The 21,010-nt window shown below is 36.4% G+C and overlaps 1 protein-coding gene across 4 annotated transcripts in view; it reads left to right on the plus strand.

Moving 5' to 3' along the window:
* The window catches only part of SYTL4 (synaptotagmin like 4), a 69,533-nt gene that overhangs the window by 17,331 nt on the left and 31,192 nt on the right, over positions 1-21,010 (plus strand). For 3 of the 4 annotated variants that reach the window (XM_060137605.1, XM_060137606.1, XM_060137607.1), the window contains exons 2-5: positions 10,376-10,558; positions 10,807-11,022; positions 11,162-11,271; positions 11,503-11,605. In XM_060137605.1, coding sequence (XP_059993588.1) covers positions 10,449-10,558; positions 10,807-11,022; positions 11,162-11,271; positions 11,503-11,605 — 539 coding nt within the window. In that variant the 5' untranslated portion in view covers positions 10,376-10,448. The remainder of the gene's footprint in view (positions 1-10,375; positions 10,559-10,806; positions 11,023-11,161; positions 11,272-11,502; positions 11,606-21,010) is intronic. The other variant, XM_060137608.1, reaches the window with a different exon arrangement.

Below are 21,010 nucleotides of genomic sequence, written 5' to 3' on the forward strand. Positions count from 1 at the left end.
ACTGTGTGTTCTTTTTTGTCTGATTTTTTTCAGTTAGCGTAATTATTTTGAGATTCATCCATATTGCTGTGTGTGTCAGTAGTTCATTCCTTTCTATTGCTGAGCAGTATTCCATTATATGGATATACCACAATTTAAAAAAAATCCATTCACCTCTTAATGGGCATTTGGGTTGTTTCCAGTTTTTGACTATTATAAATAATGCTATTACTATCATTCACATGCAAGTCTTTGCATGGACATATGCTCTTGCTTTTCTTGGGTTAATACTTAGAAATGGAAAGTCTAGGTCATATGGGAGATATATGTTTAACTTTTTGAGAAGCTACTAAAATGTTTTCCAGTGTGGTTGTATCATTTTACATTCCCATTGCAGTGTGCGAGAGTTCCAGTTGCTTCAAATCTTGGCCAACATTTGTTATACTTTTAATTTTAGCTGTTCTGGTAAGTGCATAGTGGTATTTCATTGTGAGTTTAGTTTGCATCTCCCTAATGATTAATGATGTTGAACATTTTTTCAGGTGCTTATTTGTTATTTATATATCTTCTTTGGTGATGCATTTGCTTAAATTTTTGGTTCATTTAAAAAATTTAGTTTTTTTTTTTTAATTATAGAGTTTTGAGAGTTCTTTGTATGTTCTGGATACAAGTCTTTGTCAGATGTACTATTTGCAAATATTTTCTTCCAGTCTATATAGTTTGTCTTTTTATTTTCTTATTAACATCTTTCAAAGCACAGAGTTTTTAGTTTTAATAAAGTCTATTTTAGCAAGTTCTGGATCATGTTTTAGGCGTCATATCTAAGAAATCTTTACTTTTTTTGCATATGGATATCCACTTTTCCCAGCACCACTTGTTGAAAAGACTATCATTTCTCCACTGAATTCCCTTGCATCTTTATCAAAAATCAAATGACTATAAACATAAGGATTTATTTCTGGACTCTGTTCTCTTCCAGTGTCTATCTGTATGCCACTACCACACTCCCTTGATTACTGTAGGTTTATAATGTCTTGAAAACAGATTGTGTAAGTCTTCTAACTTGGTTCTGCATATGTTTTGAACCTCACAATATATTGTTTTCTAATTTTTTGCTTTAAGGAGTCAATTATATTTTTAAAGGAAATTTAAATAAGAAAATAATATTTTTACCCACATATTTACTATAGCATGTGTTCTTCATTACTTTTTATAGACCCATGTTTCTATTATGTGTATCTGGTATTATTTTTCTTCTGCCTGAAGGACTTCCTTTAACATTTTTTATAGTTGCAGGTCTGCTTGTGATTAATTCTTTCAATTTTTGCATGTTTGAAAAAGTCTTTATTTCACCTCTGTTTTTGAATGACACTGGGTTTAGAATTCTAGGTTGACAGGTATTTTTCTTTCAGTATTTTAGAGATGTTCCACTGTCTTCTCATTTGCATTGTTTCCAATGGTAAATTTGCTTTCATCATTATCTTTGTTCTTCTGTATCTAATGTGGTGTTTCCCTCCCACCTCCCACCTGCTGGCTGCTTTTAAGATTTTCTCATTATCTCTGGTTTTAAAAATTTTGACTATGCTGTGCCATGTGCTGCAGTTTTCTTTCTGTTTCTTGTGCATGAAGTTCATTGAGCTTCTTGGATCTGTGGATTCATAGTGTTCATCAAATTTAGAAAAAAATTTGGGCCAGTATTTTCTCAAATATTTTTTCAGTGCCCCCATTTCCTTTGGTGACTCCAATGACACGCATATTAGGCAGCTTAAACTTGTTCCATAGCTCATTAATGCTCTGTTCTTTTTCTTCAGTAATTTTTCTTTCTGTTTCATTTGGATAGCTTCTATTGCTGTCTTCAAGTTCAATAATGTTTTCTACTGAAATGTGTAATCTGCTGTTAATCCAATTCTGTGTATTTTTCATCTCAGACATTGTGTTTTAATCTCTAGGTTTGATTTGGGTCTTTTTAACACCTTTCATGTCTTTATTGAACTTTTTGAAATATGGAATACAGTTATAATAATTGTTTTAATGACTTTGCTAATTCTAACATTTGTGTTAGTTCTTGGTCAGTTTTTGATTAATTTTTCTTCTCATTGTGCATGTATTTTCTTGCTTTTTTGCATGCCTGTTTATTTTTTATTGGGTACTAGATATTGTAAGTTTTACCTTGTTGGGTGCTGCATATTTTTATATTACTAGAAATAAGCTTGAGCTCTGTTCTGGGATGCACTTGAATTACTTGAAAGAGATTGATCCTTTCAGGTTCTGTTTAGATTTGTTAGGCAGGACCAAAGCAGTGCACAGTCTAGGGCTCATTATTTCCCATTATGTAGGCAAGACCCTTCTGAGTACTCTGCCCAGTGCCCTGTGAATCATGAGGTTTTCCAGTTTGACTGGTGGAACAGGCACTACTCCTTGTCATGTGTGAGTGACAGGCACTGTTCTTTTCAATCCTTTCAGCTGGAGTTCTTTCTCTGGCCTAGGGTAATTTCCTCACAGGCATGCCATGTGCTGATCAGTCCTTTGCTGAATACTTGAGGGAGACCCTCTGCAGGTCTCTGAAGACCTCACTCTGTGTGGCTGTCTCAGGTACTCTGTCCTATGAACCCTAGCCAGACTTTTAGCTCTGTCACCTCCACTCGGGGAGTTCACCAAGCTCTGCCTGTATTCGTCCTCCCTGCACCATGGCCTGGAAACTCTCTCAAGACAGTGAGCCTGGAAAATCAGAGGGCTCACCCTATTTGTTTCCTATTTCCCAAGGATCACAGTCTTCCATTGCCTGATATTCAGTGTCTTGAAAATCACCATTGTTTTATGTATTTTATCCATTTTGGGGGGTGGGGGGGTCCAGGCAGGGTAAAAATCCATCCATTCTTCGCCAGAAATAGAAGGCCACTGACATTTTATAATCCCAAATTTTCATGACCAATTATAATTTGTAGCCCAATTTCAATTCTAATTTTTCAAAAATGTGCATACCATCATGTTTCTTGACATAGGTAGATCAGTTCTAAATATCTGTTCAAAAGTATACAGAATCTGACATGCAGTGATGCAGATCTTTTCATATCACTCATCAGTTTCTGTGTAAAACATACTATCATTTGCTTAACAATAGCAGTTTGATTCAGGGTTTCTTGGTTAAACTAATATCCTTTGAAAGACACTGGTTTACTTTTTCATTTTCAGTGAGGTATAAACTTTACCAAAATTGTCCATTGCCCTTGGTCCAAACAGCAAAATGCTTTTGTCATATCACTTAAGTGGGACATGACTGATAATGGAATAGAATTTATGTGCAAAACCAGCACATCATTATTACTTGTGGGTTCAGAGGACTAATTAAATACCAATTCAGCCTTTGTGCCCTTGAGCATGGGTCAATATTTCTGGAATTCACTGTCACCTCTAAAGTTGTCAGCATAGTTTCTCACTTAAAAAAAATGCCTGAAACTTTAAATGGTGTCTAGATGCAGTTTACCTCACACTTCATCTGTATTCTTTAATAGAAAATAAATGTCACTTTGTAAGACCCAGTCACATCTTAAAACACAAATGCACATATAAAAACTGACAAAAATAAAAATAACTAAAACTTGGAGTGCACTCTCTGTGTTTACATTACTTTAAACACTACATATTTTAAAAACTCATTGAATCTTTATAACAAGCCCAAGGTGGTAGGTATAGTTATTATCTTCCTTTTACAAATGAGGAAATTGAAGCACTGAGAGGTTTAGTCATTGCCCAAGGTCACTCAGCTAGTAATTGATGAAGCTGGGATTCAAATTCAGGCAGTCTGAGTCCAGAGGCCATGCTTTTAACCATGACACCAGTCTGCCTCAGGAAAATAAAAATACTTTGCTCTCAGCTCTAGTACCACTCTTCAGTTTCTGTGAGTTTAAGTTTAAACATATAAATACAAATAGATTTCTTGGTGAAGACATTCAGTAAGCGTTTATTGAACTCATATTGTGTATCAGACACTATGCCAAGTAAGCTCTTGGGGGTATGAAGTCCAGATACAGTGCCTCCCTTCAAGAAGGCCACATCTGGTGGAAGTTTCTAGTTTGAGCATAAGTATTACCATCTTCACATTTATATGTGCATTGCATGTTTGGGAGAGGGAAGGTTACCAGTGTGCCCAGCAAATTAAACATGGAAAAATATGTTTTATTTGCTACCCAGTGCAGGGACATTATTTGATGTTTTTCTAATTCACACCAGTTTCCATTTTGGGGACACCACAATGATTTTAAAGTCAAGTACTGTTCTTACAAGGACGTCTATATCTTTGATAATCTTTTTTATATTTTAGGCCCTTGCCCAAGGTCATATAACTAATAAATATCGCTGCTCTGTTGAACTGGTCTTCAGAATTTAAGATAATTTGAGAGAGCTCCCCTCACCCCTTCTTGAAAACTAGCTGTGTTAGTGTTGGTGTTAATGTTCATTTATTAATTATTATTATCTCTTAATCTACAAGATTAGGGTATAAAATGGATATATCCATTTGGATAAATAATTCTACACATGTTCACGTGTTCTACAATTATATCAAGATTATTGTGTTGTTCAAGTTGTCTGTATATATACTGTTTTTATCTGCTTGTGCTATCAGTAGACAGAGGTATATTAACCTCCCATTCTGATGGTAGATTTTTCAGTTCCCTCTTGCCTTTGTAAGTATTTGCATTAAAATATTATCCTGAGCAATAAATATATGTAATTTTCTAACTCAACAAACCATCTTTTCTAAAATATCTTCTTGTGGGCATGAGGGCCCCACAAGGATGCTATATTAAGACATTTCATTCGAGTCTTGACACCCCACGACTAACATGGAACAAATTGTCCATCAGAGCTTGGGTCCGGACATTCATGTTATCTGAGCTGTGATCTTCTCAGTAGATAATCCTTACCCTTTTGACTATATACCTCTGACTGAATTTCAGTGAAGGGCCTTAACGAGTTTTCTTGGGCTTTGGTTTTGCCATTAAATCCTAGTGCTGTATCCGTCAATTGGGAGAATATGAAAAGTGACAGGTTTTCTAACCACAAATCTGTCTGGTTTTCTTATTTGTGCCCCTATTATTTTTCTGAGTTACATTTTTCAAAACGTGATGTGCCATTTACCATAAAAATATATCACTTAACTCATTGCATATAAAAGAAGTGTTTCTATCCCATGTTTTCCTTTTTGAATTTCTAGAAAACATTCTACCGTATGGTATGGGCGTGGTGGTGGTGGTGGTAAGGCAGGCAGCAAGTTTCTTCTTTAAGATGTTAATGATAGATTTAGTACAATTATGAAGTTATGATTTCTTCTTTGGCATATGAGTTATTAAGAAGTATCTTTAAATTTCTAAAAGTATCAGGATTAAAAATTATCTTTTGTTATTGATTTCATATTTAATTTCCTTGAGGTCAGAGACCATGGTCTGTATGAGAATGGTTTCTTTGAAATTTACTGAGACTTGCATTATAACCTAGTACATGGTCATTTGGTGGTGGGGGGTTGGTAAATGTTCCATATGTGCTTAAAATGAATATGATTTCCAATTGGATATAGAATTCTACATATGGCCATTAAATCAAGCTTATTTTGTTCAGCTTGTCTATATACTTAGTAATATTTTATCTGCTTGTACTTTTTTTTTGCTTTTACTATTAATAATTGAAAGAAGTATGTTAATCTCCCCCCCTTTTTTTTTAACAAATTCTAGACTATTTTATTTGTTGACTACAGTTATCGGTATAGTGCTAGATAATTTACATAGATTACATCATTTTTTTCTTTTTTAATTGAAGTATAGTTAATGTACAATATTATGTAAGTTACAGGTGTACACTATAATGATTCACAATTATTAAAGGTTACATTTATAGTTATTGTGAAATATTAGCTATATTCCCTGTGTTGTATCCTCGTAGCTTATTTTATATAATCTCCCATTTTGATGGTCCATTTTTCAATTTCTCTCTCTAGTTGTACATAATCTTCCTTTATATATTTGGAGGTGTTTTATTAGTGCCTATTAATAAAACATACTAGGTTTTTTTACTCTATGTAGTGGTCTTATCTTTTATATAATGCTTTTATTATTTTGAAGTTTTATTTTTTAGATATTAATATAACTACCTCAACTTTATTTAGGTTTACATTTATCTGGTATATTTTTTCCATCTTTTTTACTTTCAGTCCTTCCTGATCTTTATGTTATAGATGCGTCCCTCATGAAATGGCACATACCTGGATTCTTAAATTTTATATAGTCTGTTAACCTCTGTATTTAAAAGGATGAGTTTTACTCATATATTTTTTGTTTGTTGAGATGTTGGAGCTTGTTTTTACCATCTTATGTTTTGCTTTCTATTTGTTTCAGTTTTTCTATGCTTTTTCTCCTTGCCTTAAAAATTTTTTTTCTTATTCTGTTTTATTTTCCCCACTACTGACTCTGCAAGATTGCATCTCAAGTGAGCTGGCTAGTAACAGGGTTAACATTGGAAATAGCAACCTATGGTCCAAGGTGGGGTTGGGGGTGGGATGTGGCTTTTCTAAAAGGAGTCACATTGGCAAGTGATGGGGGAGAGGAGGCAGGGAGCTGATGGAGGTCATGGCTGATGGATTCTAAAAACGTTTTTTTTTTTTTTTTTTACAAGGGTGAAACAAGAATGTCTGATGGGAACTAGGGGAAAGGGAAGAGGGGATGTGAGATGAATGAAGGCTTAAAATAGAACCTGAAAGAACTAGGTAAGGGAACTGAACTAAAGGCATGTAAAAAGACTTATGGGTAACAGTGAGGGTCCAGCTGAGATTGTAGACCAGGAATTATGTAGGACCTGGGTATAGGAGCAGAAAAGGCAGACTACTATAGCATTGGTACAGGTTTGGAATTTTGATGGACAGTTGCTGCAGAGAGATGAAGGTGCATGAATATGGAAGATATTGGTGAGAGTGGTTCAAATGTTGAGCCATCTGGAGTCCAGGATGGGTAGGGAAGGAATATAGATCAACAGGAGGCAAGTAGACCAAGAGAAAATGGAGGGTGGGCTCAAGAGACTGTGGTCTTGATGAGGTTGAAGAACAGGTGTAGTGGGAGTAAGCTGTAATTGAAAAGTAGGGATTTTTGAATTTAAGATTCCAGAGGGGGGCAATTCTGGTTGGTCAAGTCCATGAGTGAAAAATAAAGGGAAGATGTATAGTATTAGCAGTTCCATTTTGTTATGGTGCTGTCTTTGTTTCCTCAATGATGCTGTTACTTCCTTGGCTTTTACTATTACTTGGTCTCATTATTGTGCCAATGTGCTTGTCTCATCACAGAACTCTGCTGCCTCTCCACAAACATCAATTTTCTAATAAATCTGGTTTTGCTCTCATTTCCAGTATGCCTGTGCCATTCTTGGTCTTTAATTGACAGACAATTGGTGATACCTATTTTATCTAGGAGCCGCTGATTTTTTGCCAGTTCTTCAGCCATAATCACACATATGGGAATTCATTTCCACAATGCTTTTGATTGCTCTGTTCAATATTTTATAATTGCTTATTTTATAATTGCTTTGGCCGCGATCCTGCCTGGACAGAGCCAATAGAGCACTAGCTCTAGAATCTGATTGCCTGGGCTTGAATCCCAGCAACTGCAATTACTTTCTGTTTATTCTTGGGCAAGTTAACCTAACCTCTCCTGAGTCCTCATCTATAAAATGTGGATAATAATAGTACTCATTCTTGGGGTTGTTGTGAGGATTAAATTAGTTAATATATGTAAAGTACTTGTTGCCTGGCATGTAATAAATTCTCAGTAAACGGAACTGTTGGGGTGATGATGATAGTGACGATGATCAACAGTAGTGGTGGCATATGCAACACAATGTGCCAAATACAGTGTTAAGTGCTGGGCCAGATACATAGAAGAATATTGAAAAAGTCCTTGTTCTCATGGAGAGTATATATTCTCCCCAGGGATAAGAATTAAGAATATTTCCTCAAGACTACCTAAGAAAGGGCCTATGAAAGAGGCTTAGCATCTTATAGTTCAATAAAGACCAAGAAATAGTGAAGTCAAGAAAATATTGAGATTTCTGGAACCTGTGTCACTTTGCTGTGTTGTTTATACTCTCTATTGTATTGTCGGTAATTAGTTTTAAAAAGTGACAAGTGCTTGTTGTGTAGTTTCAAGGGAGAGCAGAGAAGGTAAGTATGATCCTCATTTCATTTCTCATGCTCTGTCCATCCTGGGCTGTTTGACTCTCATGACAACCAAATCTATATTTTCAGATGCAGTCTCTCTTCCTGAGGTACAGTTTTATGCCTCCAATTACTTCCAGAACCTAATTATCTGGATATCCAGTATGCAGCACAAACTCAATATGACTGAAATGAAACTTCTTGCCTTATTTCCACACCTGTTTCTTCTCTTACAGCCCTTATCACTGTCAGGACTGTTACTAGTCAGTTGTTTAACCTTGACATACACAGTAGGCATCTTTGCCTTCACCTTCTTCATCCTCTCCACTCAATCAGTCACTCCATTCTGTCAGTTCTACTTCTCAAACCTATTCTGTGTTCTTTTTTCTTCCTGTTCTGGTTTAGGCCTGCCCTGCAGCAGATTCAGTGAGTACGTGTACTCCAAACTTGTGTTCCAAACATTGTGATGGGACCTTTAACACACATTATTTAATTTTCTTGACAAGCTTGAGAGGTAGGTCATTTCGTAGATGAGAAACCAGAGGATGACAGAAATACAGTGACTCTGCCTAATTGGTTAGAAGCATAGTTAAGTAAACCTAGATTGTCTTTTTGTCTGGATTATTATAATAATCCCCCTGTCTCCTTTGAATTTTTTTCTTTTTTGAAATTTAAAAGTAAGACATGTTTGTAAAAAAAAATCAGAACTATGTAAAGTAAAAAGTAAAAGTTGCCCCCTTGCAGTTCTGCTTCCCAAGAGAAACCAATAATAATGGGTTTTGTTCTAGACCTTTTTCTTTGCATATACAAATGTATAGATAAATACTTCACCAAAGAGATCATTCAAGTGCAGTCCTGAAATGACTTTTTTTCCCACTCAGGAACATATTTTCATACAGATCTACCACATTTTTAAAATGGATACATAGTATGCTATCATATGGAAGTATTGTTTTGTTTAATGATTTCTCTGTTAAAGAACTTCTTTTTGCTCTTACAAATAACATTGCAGTAACTTTCTTGTACGTATACCTTGCATACACATTTATGTGAATATTTCTATTGGGTAGGTTCTTAGATGTGGTATTGCTTGCCTAAGGAGTATGCATATTTTACAATGTGTTACTAACTGTACTTCAATTTTTCTTTTGAATCAGTCTTCCATACTATAGCTGGAGCGATCTTTGTAAAACAAATTTGAGTATGTCATTTCCCAATATCAAAAACAAAGCAACAACAAAGATGTTCAATGGATTTCTGTTGTCTATGTCATCAGTTTTTAAATTCTTAATTTTTAAGAGTATTTGAGAGCTACATAATCTGGTTCCAACCTGTATTTCCTACCGTTCTCCCCAACCAACAAACATATACTCTGTTCTATAAGGTAAAATCCACCTGCTCTGTAAAACCTTCCACATGTATAGTTCTCTCTCTTCCCTCTCTAGGCAAGATAGAACTAGTTACTCCCTTCTGTAAGTTCCCATAACAATTTATTATCCCTTTAATAGCACTTAGTACACTGTGCTATGTATCTGTCTCCCCCTACTACTCTGTGACCTTCTTAAAGACAAGAACTGTGCCTTACTCATCTCTGTATCCCCAGCATGTTGCCCAATACCTGTGATTGAGTTCTCAACAAATGTACGTGAAATAGGTGAAGATATTCTTGAGGTAGTGTTAGCAATAAGGACTTTGGGAGATAGAGTAGGTGACAGCAGTTTTGAAGTGTAGCAGAAAGCTGACTGCATCCTGGGAACATGGATGCTGGTCAGGAAAGGGGAAATGGGTTTCAACTGGCAGAGGTCCCTGTGTGGTTTTCTCCACTACAGAGACCAGCTGTCTGATTATTTGGCTTAATAGACTTGTTACTTGAGAACATTAAAACAATTGAAAATTGGATGATTGAGGAGACACTTTGGTGGAGGGGGAATTTGACTCAGCTGTTCTGTGCTCTTTCCAGACTTATGTTGAAAGACCCAACCCTTTGGCAGAGTCATGAATAAGTGTTTCTTCTTGAAAAATCAAAGCCTCTTCATTTTCAGGGTAGGATTCACCTGGGAGTAGGAATGGTAAATTGGTCACATACTTCTATGTTATCTCTAGCCTGGCTCAAGGGAGAGGTAGCCCACCGAAAGGCTCTAGGGCTGTGGGCCTCTTCTGGAGTAAATTACCTGTGCGAAATTAGTTCTTATCTTATTTCAGGTAACTCTGGAGTAGCTCTCCTGGACTGGTAGCTTTGAAGAAAGAAGAGTAGAAGGAAAAACTAGAATAAGTCATGTCGGAGATACTTGACCTCTCTTTTCTGTCTGAGGTGGAAAGGGATTTGATCCTCAGTGTTCTACAACGAGATGAGGAGCTCCGAAAAGCAGATGAGAAAAGGATTAGGTAAGAGTCCCAGAAAAATCATGGGTTCCCAGGCCTTTAACCAATGATACCTGGACTTTTCCTTATACTTCTCATCTGACTTTCAGAGGAACTTGTGTATGAGGTTTACAACTCCTCAGTGGGTCAGGTTGGGTTCTGAGGTTGCTTCCACAGAACCAAATAGTCTTACTGTCTCTACCCCTCAACCCCTCTCCATCCAGCCTATGCAGATTTCAAATCACTTGTGTTTCTCTTTTGGGTCTTGGCAGACGACTGAAGAATGAGTTACTGGAGATAAAAAGGAAAGGGGCCAAAAGGGGCAGCCAACACTATAGTGATCGGACCTGTGCCCGGTGCCAGGAGAGCCTGGGCCGTTTGACTCCCAAGACCAACACTTGTCGGGGTTGTAATCACCTGGTGTGTCGGGACTGCCGTATCCAGGAAAGCAATGGTACTTGGAGATGCAAGGTGTGCGCCAAGGAAATGTGAGTGTTAACTTATGGCTGAGTAGAGAGAAGAAATGGGGCCCCAGTTGTGGTTAGAATTTCTCCCCTCATCCTTTGTTGGTTGAATGTCAAGGGCATTTTTTTAATCCATATGTCATTTTCTTTTATTCCTTTGCAGAGAGCTGAAGAAGGCAACTGGAGACTGGTTTTATGACCAGAAAGTGAATCGCTTTGCTTACCGCACCGGCAGTGAGATAATCAGGATGTCCCTGCGCCACAAACCTGCAGGTACCGGACCTGTCGGGAAATGGTTCCTTGAGGTGCTTGACCCTCTGCTGTGGGTGATAGACCCTCTGCTGTGGAATCTTAGTGTATTCTTATTGGTGGTGTCTTCACTCCATGAGCTCAGCCTGTTTGTAGGGAACATGAAGATTGTGTTGATCCTTTCTGCAAGCATGCTGTGTTTCCGTTGCCCCCCCTCATCACCACCCCTCTGCCATGCTTTTGTTTGTCTTGAAGTGAATAAAAGAGAGACAATGGGACAGTCCCTCCTTCATCAGTCACAGATGGGCAATATCTGGCCAGGAAGAAAGATCATTCAGGAGCAACAGAAGGAACCCAGGTAAGAACCAGCAATCATTTAAAGAACTGCTACACATTCCTTTAATTCTTTTATTTTTTTACTTCTATTTGTAAAATAATAGATGCTCATTGTAGGCAACTTTGGAAAGTACAGAAAAGAATAAAGAAGGAAGAAAAAAAAAACTTCCTAATCCTGCAACCCACATATAAACATTAACATTTTGGTATATTTACTTTGTGCTTTATAAGAACAATTTGAAGACAAATACAGATAACACATACTCATTATTAAACATTTAACCAGTATAGGAAACAATAAAGAAATCAACAAATCACCCAAATTCTTACTACCCCAGTATTCATATTATGTGAAAATTATTTCAGATATCTTTTGTGCATATATGTAGATAGAGGGATGGGTGGATGGATAGACTGAAAAGCCTTTATAATATTGGGTCATAATATAGTAAATTAAAAGCTTTGTTTAATTTTACTTGAATTTGACAGAATAAAACACTGAAATAAAATACAGGAATTGCTAATCTTCAGACGAATGTTTCTTTACCATAAAAGATATTAGTCATTAATATCCATTTAAGCTTAAGAAAAAATATGAAAACCATTGAGCAGTTAGTCATTTTTTTTGTAGTGTCTTTTTGGTAACAGCCTTATCAAGCTATAATTCATACACCATATAATTCACCTATTAATAGTGTACAATGCAATGGTTTTTAGTATATACACAGAACGGTGCAACCATCACCTCAATTGATTTTAGAACTTTTTGTCACATTAAAACGAAACCCTGTACCCTTTAGCTATCAGTGACTCCCCAACCTCCATATCTTTCCCATCCCTAAACAGTCACTGATCTACTTTTAATTTCTATATATTTGCCTATTTTGGACATTTTATTTAAATAGAATCATACAATATGTGGTCCTTTGTGACTGTCTTGTCTCACTTAACATAATGTTTTCAGGGTTCATCCATGTTGAAGCATGTATCAGTACTTCATTTCTTTTTATTGCCCCCATTTGTTTATCCATTCATCTGTTGATGGACGTTTGGATTGGTTCCACTTTTTAGACTAATGCTATTATGAACATTTGTATTGAGTTTTTGTGTGGACATATGTTTTCATTTCTCTTAGAAAGATACCTAGGCGTGGAGTTGCTGGGTCAAATGATCATTTAGTCATTTTGTAAATCTACCTTTTTCAATATTAAACATTATCAGTGGACTCTACTATGAAGAAGGAGGAGGAGATTAGCTTGCTTACACTTCCTCCTAACACTTTCCCCTACTCCCACTTTTTATTAATCAAGTTATTTTTACTTTGTCAGGGCTTACAACATTTACATTCTGTTATGCAATCATAAATCATCTGCTTGTTTTATCTGTTTGTTTACTTTTAGTTCATATTTAAAAGGATCTTATGCTTACAACCAGGCTTTGGCCCATGGTTCATCTATATTTCTGAATCCTTTACTTTGACTTCTTTTTATTTTTTTTATTTTTTATTTTTTTGCCGTACGCGGGCCTCTCACTATTGTGGCCTCTCCCATTGCGGAGCACAGGCTCCGGATGCGCAGGCTCAGCAGCCATGGCTCACGGGCCTAGCCGCTCCGCGGCATGTGGGATCTTCCCGGACCGGGGCATGAACCCGTGTCCCCTGCATCGGCAGGTGGACTCTCAACCACTGCGCCACCAGGGAAGCCCTGACTTATTTCTTGATTGTCAGGATTTTATCATTGAGGAGTTCCTTCAAGAATAGCTTGTAGGTGCTATGTTCATTTCACTCTTTCATGTTAAGAATGTCTGCCTAGTCCCTTTATGAATTTGAATGATATCTTGGCTGGATATTATATTCCTGGGTTACACTTTCTTTCCCTTAGAATATTGTAGACATTACTCCATTGTCTTCTGCCACTGAATGTAACTGAAGGAGTCTTAGGCCAGCTAGCCTTTTCTTTTTCTCCCTTGTAGGTAACACACTGTGTGTGTGTGTGTGTGTGTGTGTGGTGTGTGTGTGCATGCACACATACATGCACACATGTGTGTCTGAATATGCCTGAAAATTTCCTTTTATTTTTCTTGAAGTTTAGTAACTTAACAAGGATAGATCTCAATGGTGATCATCCTGTTTCATTTTTCCCTAATACACAGTGTACCCTTGATGAATTCTTTCTTCATTGATGGAAAATTTTTCTGCATTGTATCCTGTGAACTCTTTCTATTTCACTAGTTAAGTTCTCCACTTCAGGGACATTGGATTTCTTCATCTTCCATTTCTGTCCTTTTACTGTCAAATGCAAAAGAAAAATAGAAAGGTGAAAGCAATTAATCATAATAGCCCAACCCTTTCTTCTGTGCTATTACTTTGATTTTCAGCCATTTTCTTTTTTCCATTTCCTCCCTTCTTCCCTCCCCCCTTCCTTTTTGCTGTATCTAATTTACTGATTTGAATGAATGATCTTGTTTACATTTTAATTTATTCTTTGCTCTCAGTTTTCCTTTTTCTCTAATTTTGTTGTTTCATCATCTTGTATTGAGCTCTTGTGCCTTATCAAATCTATATTCTTATTAAGTTCCTGTGTAAGTCTAAAGTATTCACAAAAAAGCTACTTATTTTCCTATGATTATATTCTTCTCCACAATTCGTTCTTTGTTCATCATGCAAGTTCTTTCTATTTCTCCCCACCCCATGTCATATTTATGTATCTTCTAGACCACTTCTTTTCATTCCACTCATGTTTAACATGGGAGGTTCTGTCTGTATTTTTTGTTTGCTCTGATATAGTGTGTGAATTCTTCTTGACAGGCTTTTCATCTCAACTTGACACAATTTATCTCTTCTCCACACTCAATTATACTTTAGTTTAAGGATAGAAGTTACTTTCTACAAAATACCTGTACTCCAAAAACTATAAGACGCTGATGAAAGAAATTAAAGACCACACAAACATACTATGTTCTTCAATTGGAAGAATCAATATTGTTAAAATAACCATACTACCCAAGGCAATCTACAGATTCAATGCAGTCCCTATCAAATCACCAACGTATTTTTCATAGAACTGGAACAAGAAATTTTAAAATTTGTATGGAAACACAAAAGACCCTGAGTAGCCAAAACAATCTTGAGAAAGATGAATGGAGCTGGAGGAATCAAGTGCCCTGACTTCAGACTATACTACACAGCTACAGTAATCAAAATAGTATGGTACCAGCACAAAAACAGACACATAGATCAATGGAACAGGATAGAAAGCCCAGAAATAAACCCACACACTTATGGTCAATTAATCTATGACAAAAGAGTCAAGAATATACAATGGAGAAAAGACAGTCTCTTCAGTCAGTGGTGTGGGGAAAACTGGACAGTTACATGTAAAAGAGTGAAATTAGAACATTCTCTAACACCATATACAAAAATAAACTCAAAATGGATTAAAGACCTAACTATAAGACCAGATACTATACAACTCCTAGAGGAAGACGTAGGCAGGACACTCTTTGATGTAAACCGCAGCAGTATTTTTTTGGACCTGTCTCCTAGAGTAATGGAAACAAAAGCAAAAATAAACAGATGGGACCTACTTAAACTTGAAAGCTTTTGCACAGCAAAGGAAATCATAAACAAAATGAAAAGACAACCTACAAAATGGGAGAAAATATTTGCAAATGATATGACTGACAAGGGATTAATTTCCAAACTAAACAAACAGCTCATACAACTCAATATCAAAAAACCAAACAACCCAAACAAAAAATGGGCAGAAGACTTTTAATAGACATTTCTCCAAAGAAGACATACAGATGGCCAACAGGCACATGAAAAGATGCTCAGCATTGCTAATTACTAGAAAAAAACAAATCAAAATGATAATACGATACCACCTCACACTGGTCAGAATGGCCATCATCAAAAAGTCTACAAATGATAAATGCTGGAGAGGGTGTGGATCAAAGAGAACCCTCCTACGCTGTTGGTGGGAATGTAAATTGGTGCAGCCACTATGCAAAATAGTATGGAGGTTCCTTAAAAAACTAAAAATGGAGTTGCCATATGATCCAACAATCCCACTCCTGGGCATATATATAGAAAAGACAAAAACTCTAATTCGAAAAGATACATGCACCCCGAGGTTCATAGCAGCACTATAGTCAAGACATGGAAGCAATTTAAGTGTCCATCAACAGATGAATGGACAAAGAAGATGTGGTACATATATACAATGGAATACTACTCAGCCATAAAAAGAAAGAGAATGCCATTTGGAGCAACATGGATGGACTTAGAGATTATCATACTAAGTGACGTAAGTCAGACAGAGAAAGACAAATACCATATGATATCACTTATATATGGAATCTAGAATATGATACAAATAAACTTATTTACAAAACAGAAATAGACTTACAGACATAGAAAACAAATTTATGGTTACCAAAGGGGAAAGGGGTAGGGAGGGATAAACTGGGAATTTGGGATTAGCAGATATACACTACTATATATAAAACAGATAAACAACAAGGACCTACTGTATAGCACAGGGAACTATATTCAATATCTTGTAATAACCCATAATGGAAAAAAATCTGAAAAAGAATATATATATATGCATATAACAGTGAATCACTTTGCTATACACCTGAAACATTGTAAATCAACTATACTTCAATAAAAAGTAAATAAAATAAAATACAATACTTGGGGAAAAAAAGAAATTGCTTTCTATATACTTCTTTTCTGTAACCCGAGGGGAGGGGCAAAAGACAACTTGAGGATCCTGGGTTTCAGTCTCCTGAAATTCTCTTAAATGTCTGGGCTCACTCAGTCCAGCTCTGGATGCATCCTCTAGTTCATACCAGTGACCCTGAAAGATGATGTCCCCCAGCAGGCTTGTCTGCCTCTGCTGGGGTCTCCCAGTGATACCTGGGGCTGCAAATCTTGAGGATTTTTGTTTTCCTTGTCTTACCCCAGGACTGCCTGCTCACTTAATCTGTACATCTCCACATTGGAAGTTTTGCTGAGCTAGATCTTTCTTCTGTTTTCTTAGCCATGACTTTTTCAACTTTATGACTTGAGTCTTTATTCCTTTCCTCATTTGGCTGCTGCTGCTGAATTTTTGACTTTTTATTTGTGTTTTTTTCCCCTAACTTTCTCTTGGCCAAAGAGAAATGACTTTATCATGTTTTATATGATTGATGAAAAGCAATATAGAAATATATCAAATGAGTCCCCAGTAACCTCACTTCCTCTGCCCCAGACAGTTCTTGTTACCAGTCATTAATAATTTTGATATATGGACTACCAGACTGTCTAAATGTACAAATATGGGTTGGATTTTTCAAGTTTTAATTTCTTTTTACAAAAGGATCGTACTGTATACATGTTAAGTGGAAAAATGAGACAGAATTTAAAAAACTCAAGAATACAGATAATATGGAAAATGGGCAAAAGATTTGAACATTTTACCAAAGATAATATACAGATATCAAATAAACACATGAAAAGATGCTCAACATCATTAGTCATTAGGGAAATGCAAATTAAAATCGTACGATGCTACTGTGTACCCACTAGAATGGCTAAAATTATAAAGACTGACTATAACAGTTTTTGTTAATTTAAATTTTTTATTGAAGTATAGTCAATTTACAGTCTTGTGCTAATTTCTGCTGTACAGCAAAGTGACTCAGTTATGCACATATATACATTCTTTTCAAATATTTTTTCCGTTATGAATTATCCCAGGAGATTGGATATAGTTCCCTGTGCTATACAGTAGGACCTTGTTGTTATCCATTCTAAAAGTAATAGTTTGCATCTATTAACCCCAAACTCCCTGTCCATCCCTCTCCCTCCTCCTATCCCCCTTGGCAACCACAAGTCTGTTCTCTATGTCTGTGAGTCTATTTCTGTTTTGTAGCTAGGTTCATTTGTACCATAGTTTAGATTCCACATATAAGTGGTATCATATGGTATTTGTCTTTCTCTTTCTGACTTCACTTAGTAAGATAATCTCTAGTTGCATCTATGTTGCTGCAAATGGCATTATTTCATTCTTTTTTGTGGCTGAGTAGTATTCCATTGTATGTGTGTACCATGTCTTCTTTATCCATTCATCTGTCGATGGACATTTAGGTTGTTTCTATGTCTTGGTTATTGTGAATAGTGCTGCTTTGAACACAGGGTTGCATGTATCTTTTTGAATTATAGTTTTGTCCGGGTATATGCCCAGGAGTGGGATTGCTAGATCATATGGTAACTCTACTTGTAGTTTTCTGAGGAACATCCATACTGTTTTGCATAGTGGCTGTACCAATTTACATTCCCACCAACAGTGTAGGAGGATTCCCTTTTCTCCACACCCTCTCCATCATTTGTTACTTGTAGACTTTTTGATGATGGCCAGTATGAGGTGGTACCTCATTATAGTTTTGATTTGCATTTCTCTAATCAGTGATGTTGAGCATCTTTTCATGTGCCTGTTGGCCATCTGCATGTCTTCTTTGGAGAAATGTCTGTTAAAGTCTTCTGCCCATTTTTCAATTGGGTGGTTTGTTTTTTTGTTGTTGAGTTGTATGAGCTGTTTGTATATTTTGGAGATTAAGCCCTTGCTGGTTGCATCATTTGCAAATATTTTCTCCCATTCTGTAGGTTGTCTTTTTGTTTTGTTTATAGTTTCATTTGCTGTGCAAAAGCTTGTAAGTTTGATTAGGTCCCATTTGTTTATTTTTGTTTTTATGTCTATTGCCTTGGGAGACTGACCTAAGAAAATATTACTACAGTTTATGTCTGAGAATGTTTTGCTTAGGTTCTCTTCTAGTTTTATGGTGTCATGTCTTATATTTAAGTCTTTAAACCATTTTGAGTTTATTTTTGTGCATGGTGTGAAGGTGTGTTCTAATGTCATTGATTTATATGCAGCTGTCCAACTTTCCCAGCATGACTTGCTAAAGAGACTGTCTTTTTACTGTTTTAGATTCTTGCCTCCTTTGTCAAAGATTGACTGTAGGTGTGTAGGTTTATTTCTTGGCTGTCTATTCTATTCCATTGATCCATATGTCTCTTTTTGTACCAATACCACACTGTTTTGATTACTGTAGCTTTGTAGTATTTTATGAAGTCTGTGAGAGTTATGTCACCTGCAGACAGGTGTTTTTTTTTCCCTCAGAATTACTTTGGCAGTTCTGGGCCTTTTATGGTTCCATGTAAATTTTTGGATTATTTGTTCTAGTTCTGTGAAAAATGTCATGGGTAATTTGATTTGCATGAAATCTGTAGATTGCTTTGGGTAGTATTTCCATTTCAAGAATATTAAATCTTCCAATCCAAGAGCATGGGGTATCTTTCTATTGCTTTGAATCCTCTTTAATTTCCTTTATTAATGTTTTATAGTTCTCAGCATATAAGTCTTTCATCTCCTTGGTCAGGTTTATTCGTAGGTATTTTATTTTGGTGCAATTCTAGAAGGTATTTTTTTTTACATTCTCTTTCTGATATTTCATTGTCATTGTAAAGATGCAATTGATTCTGGGTGTCAATCTTGTATCCTGCTACTTTGCTGAACTCATTTATTAGATCTAATAGTTTTTGTGTGGAGTCCTTAGGGTTTTCTATGTATAGTATCATGTCATCTGCATATAGTGTCAATTTTTCCTCTTCCCTTCCAATATGGATACCTTTTATCTCTTTTTCTTGTCTGTGGCTAGGACTTCCAATACTATGTTGAATAGAGGAGGTGAGAGTGGGCATACTTGTCTTGTTCCAGAGCTGAGCACGAAGGCTTTCAGCTTCTCACCATTGACTATTACAATGGCTGTGGGATTGTCATAAATGGCTCTCATTACATTGAGATATGTTCCCTCTATACCCATTTTGGTAAGAGTTTTTATTATCAATGGATGTTGAATTTTGGCTTTTTCTGCATCTACTGAGAGGATCATGTGGTTTTTGACTTTTCTTTTTTTAATGCAGTGTATTAAATTGATTGTTTTGCGTATGTTGAACCATCCTTGTGAACTTGGGATGAATCCCACTGGTCGTGGTGTATGATATTTTTTAATGTATAGTTGGATTCGGTTTGCTAATATTTTGTTGAGAAGTTTTGCATCTATATTCATCAAAGGTATTGGCCTATAATTTTCTTTTTTTCATGGTATCTTTGTCTGGTTTTGGTATCAGAGTGATGGTGGCTTCACAGAATGTCTTTGGGAGTGATCCCTCCTCTTCAGTCTTTTGGAAGAGTTTGAGAAGAATCAGTATAAGTTCTTCTTTGTGTGTTGGCTAGAATTCGCTTGTGAAGCCATCTGGTTCTAGACTTTTGTTTGTAGGGAGGTTTTTTTTAACATCTTTATTGGAGTATAATTGCTTTACAATGGTGTGTTAGTTTCTGCTTTATAACAAAGTGAATCAGCGATACATATACATATATCCCAATATCTCTTGCGTCTCCCTCTTGCGTCTCCCTCCCACTCTCCCTATCCCACCCCTCTAGGTGGTCACAAAGCACGGAGCTGATCTCCCTGTGCTATGCAGCTGCTTCCCACTAGTTATTGGTTTTACATTTGGTAGTGTATATATGTCCATGCCACCCTATCACTTTGTCCCAGCTTACCCTTCCCACTCCCCATGTCCTCAAGTCCATTCTCTACATCTGTGTCTTTATTCCTGTCCTGCCCCTAGGATCTTCAGAAGCATTTTTTTTTTAGATCCCCTATATATGTGTTAGCATACGGTATTTGTTTTTCTCTTTCTGACTTACTTCACTCTGTATGACAGACTCTAGGTCCATCCACCTCACTACAAATAACTCAACTTCATTTCTTTTTATGGCTGAGTAATATTCCATTGTATATATGTGCCACATCTTCTTTATCTATTCATCTGTCGATGGACACTTATGTTGCTTCCATGTCCTGGCTATTGTAAATAGAATTGCAATGAACATTGTGATACATGACTCTTTTTGAATTATGGTTTTCTTGGGGTATATGTCAAATAGTGGGATTGCTGGGTCATATGGTACTTCTATTTTTAGTTTTTTAAGGAACCTCCACACTGTTCTCCATAGTGGCTGTATCAATTTACATTCCTACCAGCAGTGCAAGAGAGTTCCCTTTTCTCCACACCCTCTCCAGAATTTATTGTTTGTAGATTGTTTTATGATGGCCATTGTGACTGGTGTGAGGTGATACCTCATTGTAGTTTTGATTTGCATTTCTCTAATGATTAGTGATGTTGAGTATTCTTTCATGTGGTATGTTGGCAATCTATATATCTTCTTTGGAGAAATGTCTATTTAGGTCTTCTGCCCATTTTTGGATTGGGTTGTTTGTTTTTTTGATATTGAGTTGCATGAGCTACTTGTAAGTTTTGGAGATTAATCCTTTGTCAGTTGCTTCATTTGCAAATATTTTCTCCCATCTGAGG

This window comes from Lagenorhynchus albirostris, chromosome X (assembly GCF_949774975.1).
Source record: "Lagenorhynchus albirostris chromosome X, mLagAlb1.1, whole genome shotgun sequence".
In the NCBI taxonomy this organism is placed as follows: Eukaryota; Metazoa; Chordata; class Mammalia; order Artiodactyla; family Delphinidae; genus Lagenorhynchus; species Lagenorhynchus albirostris.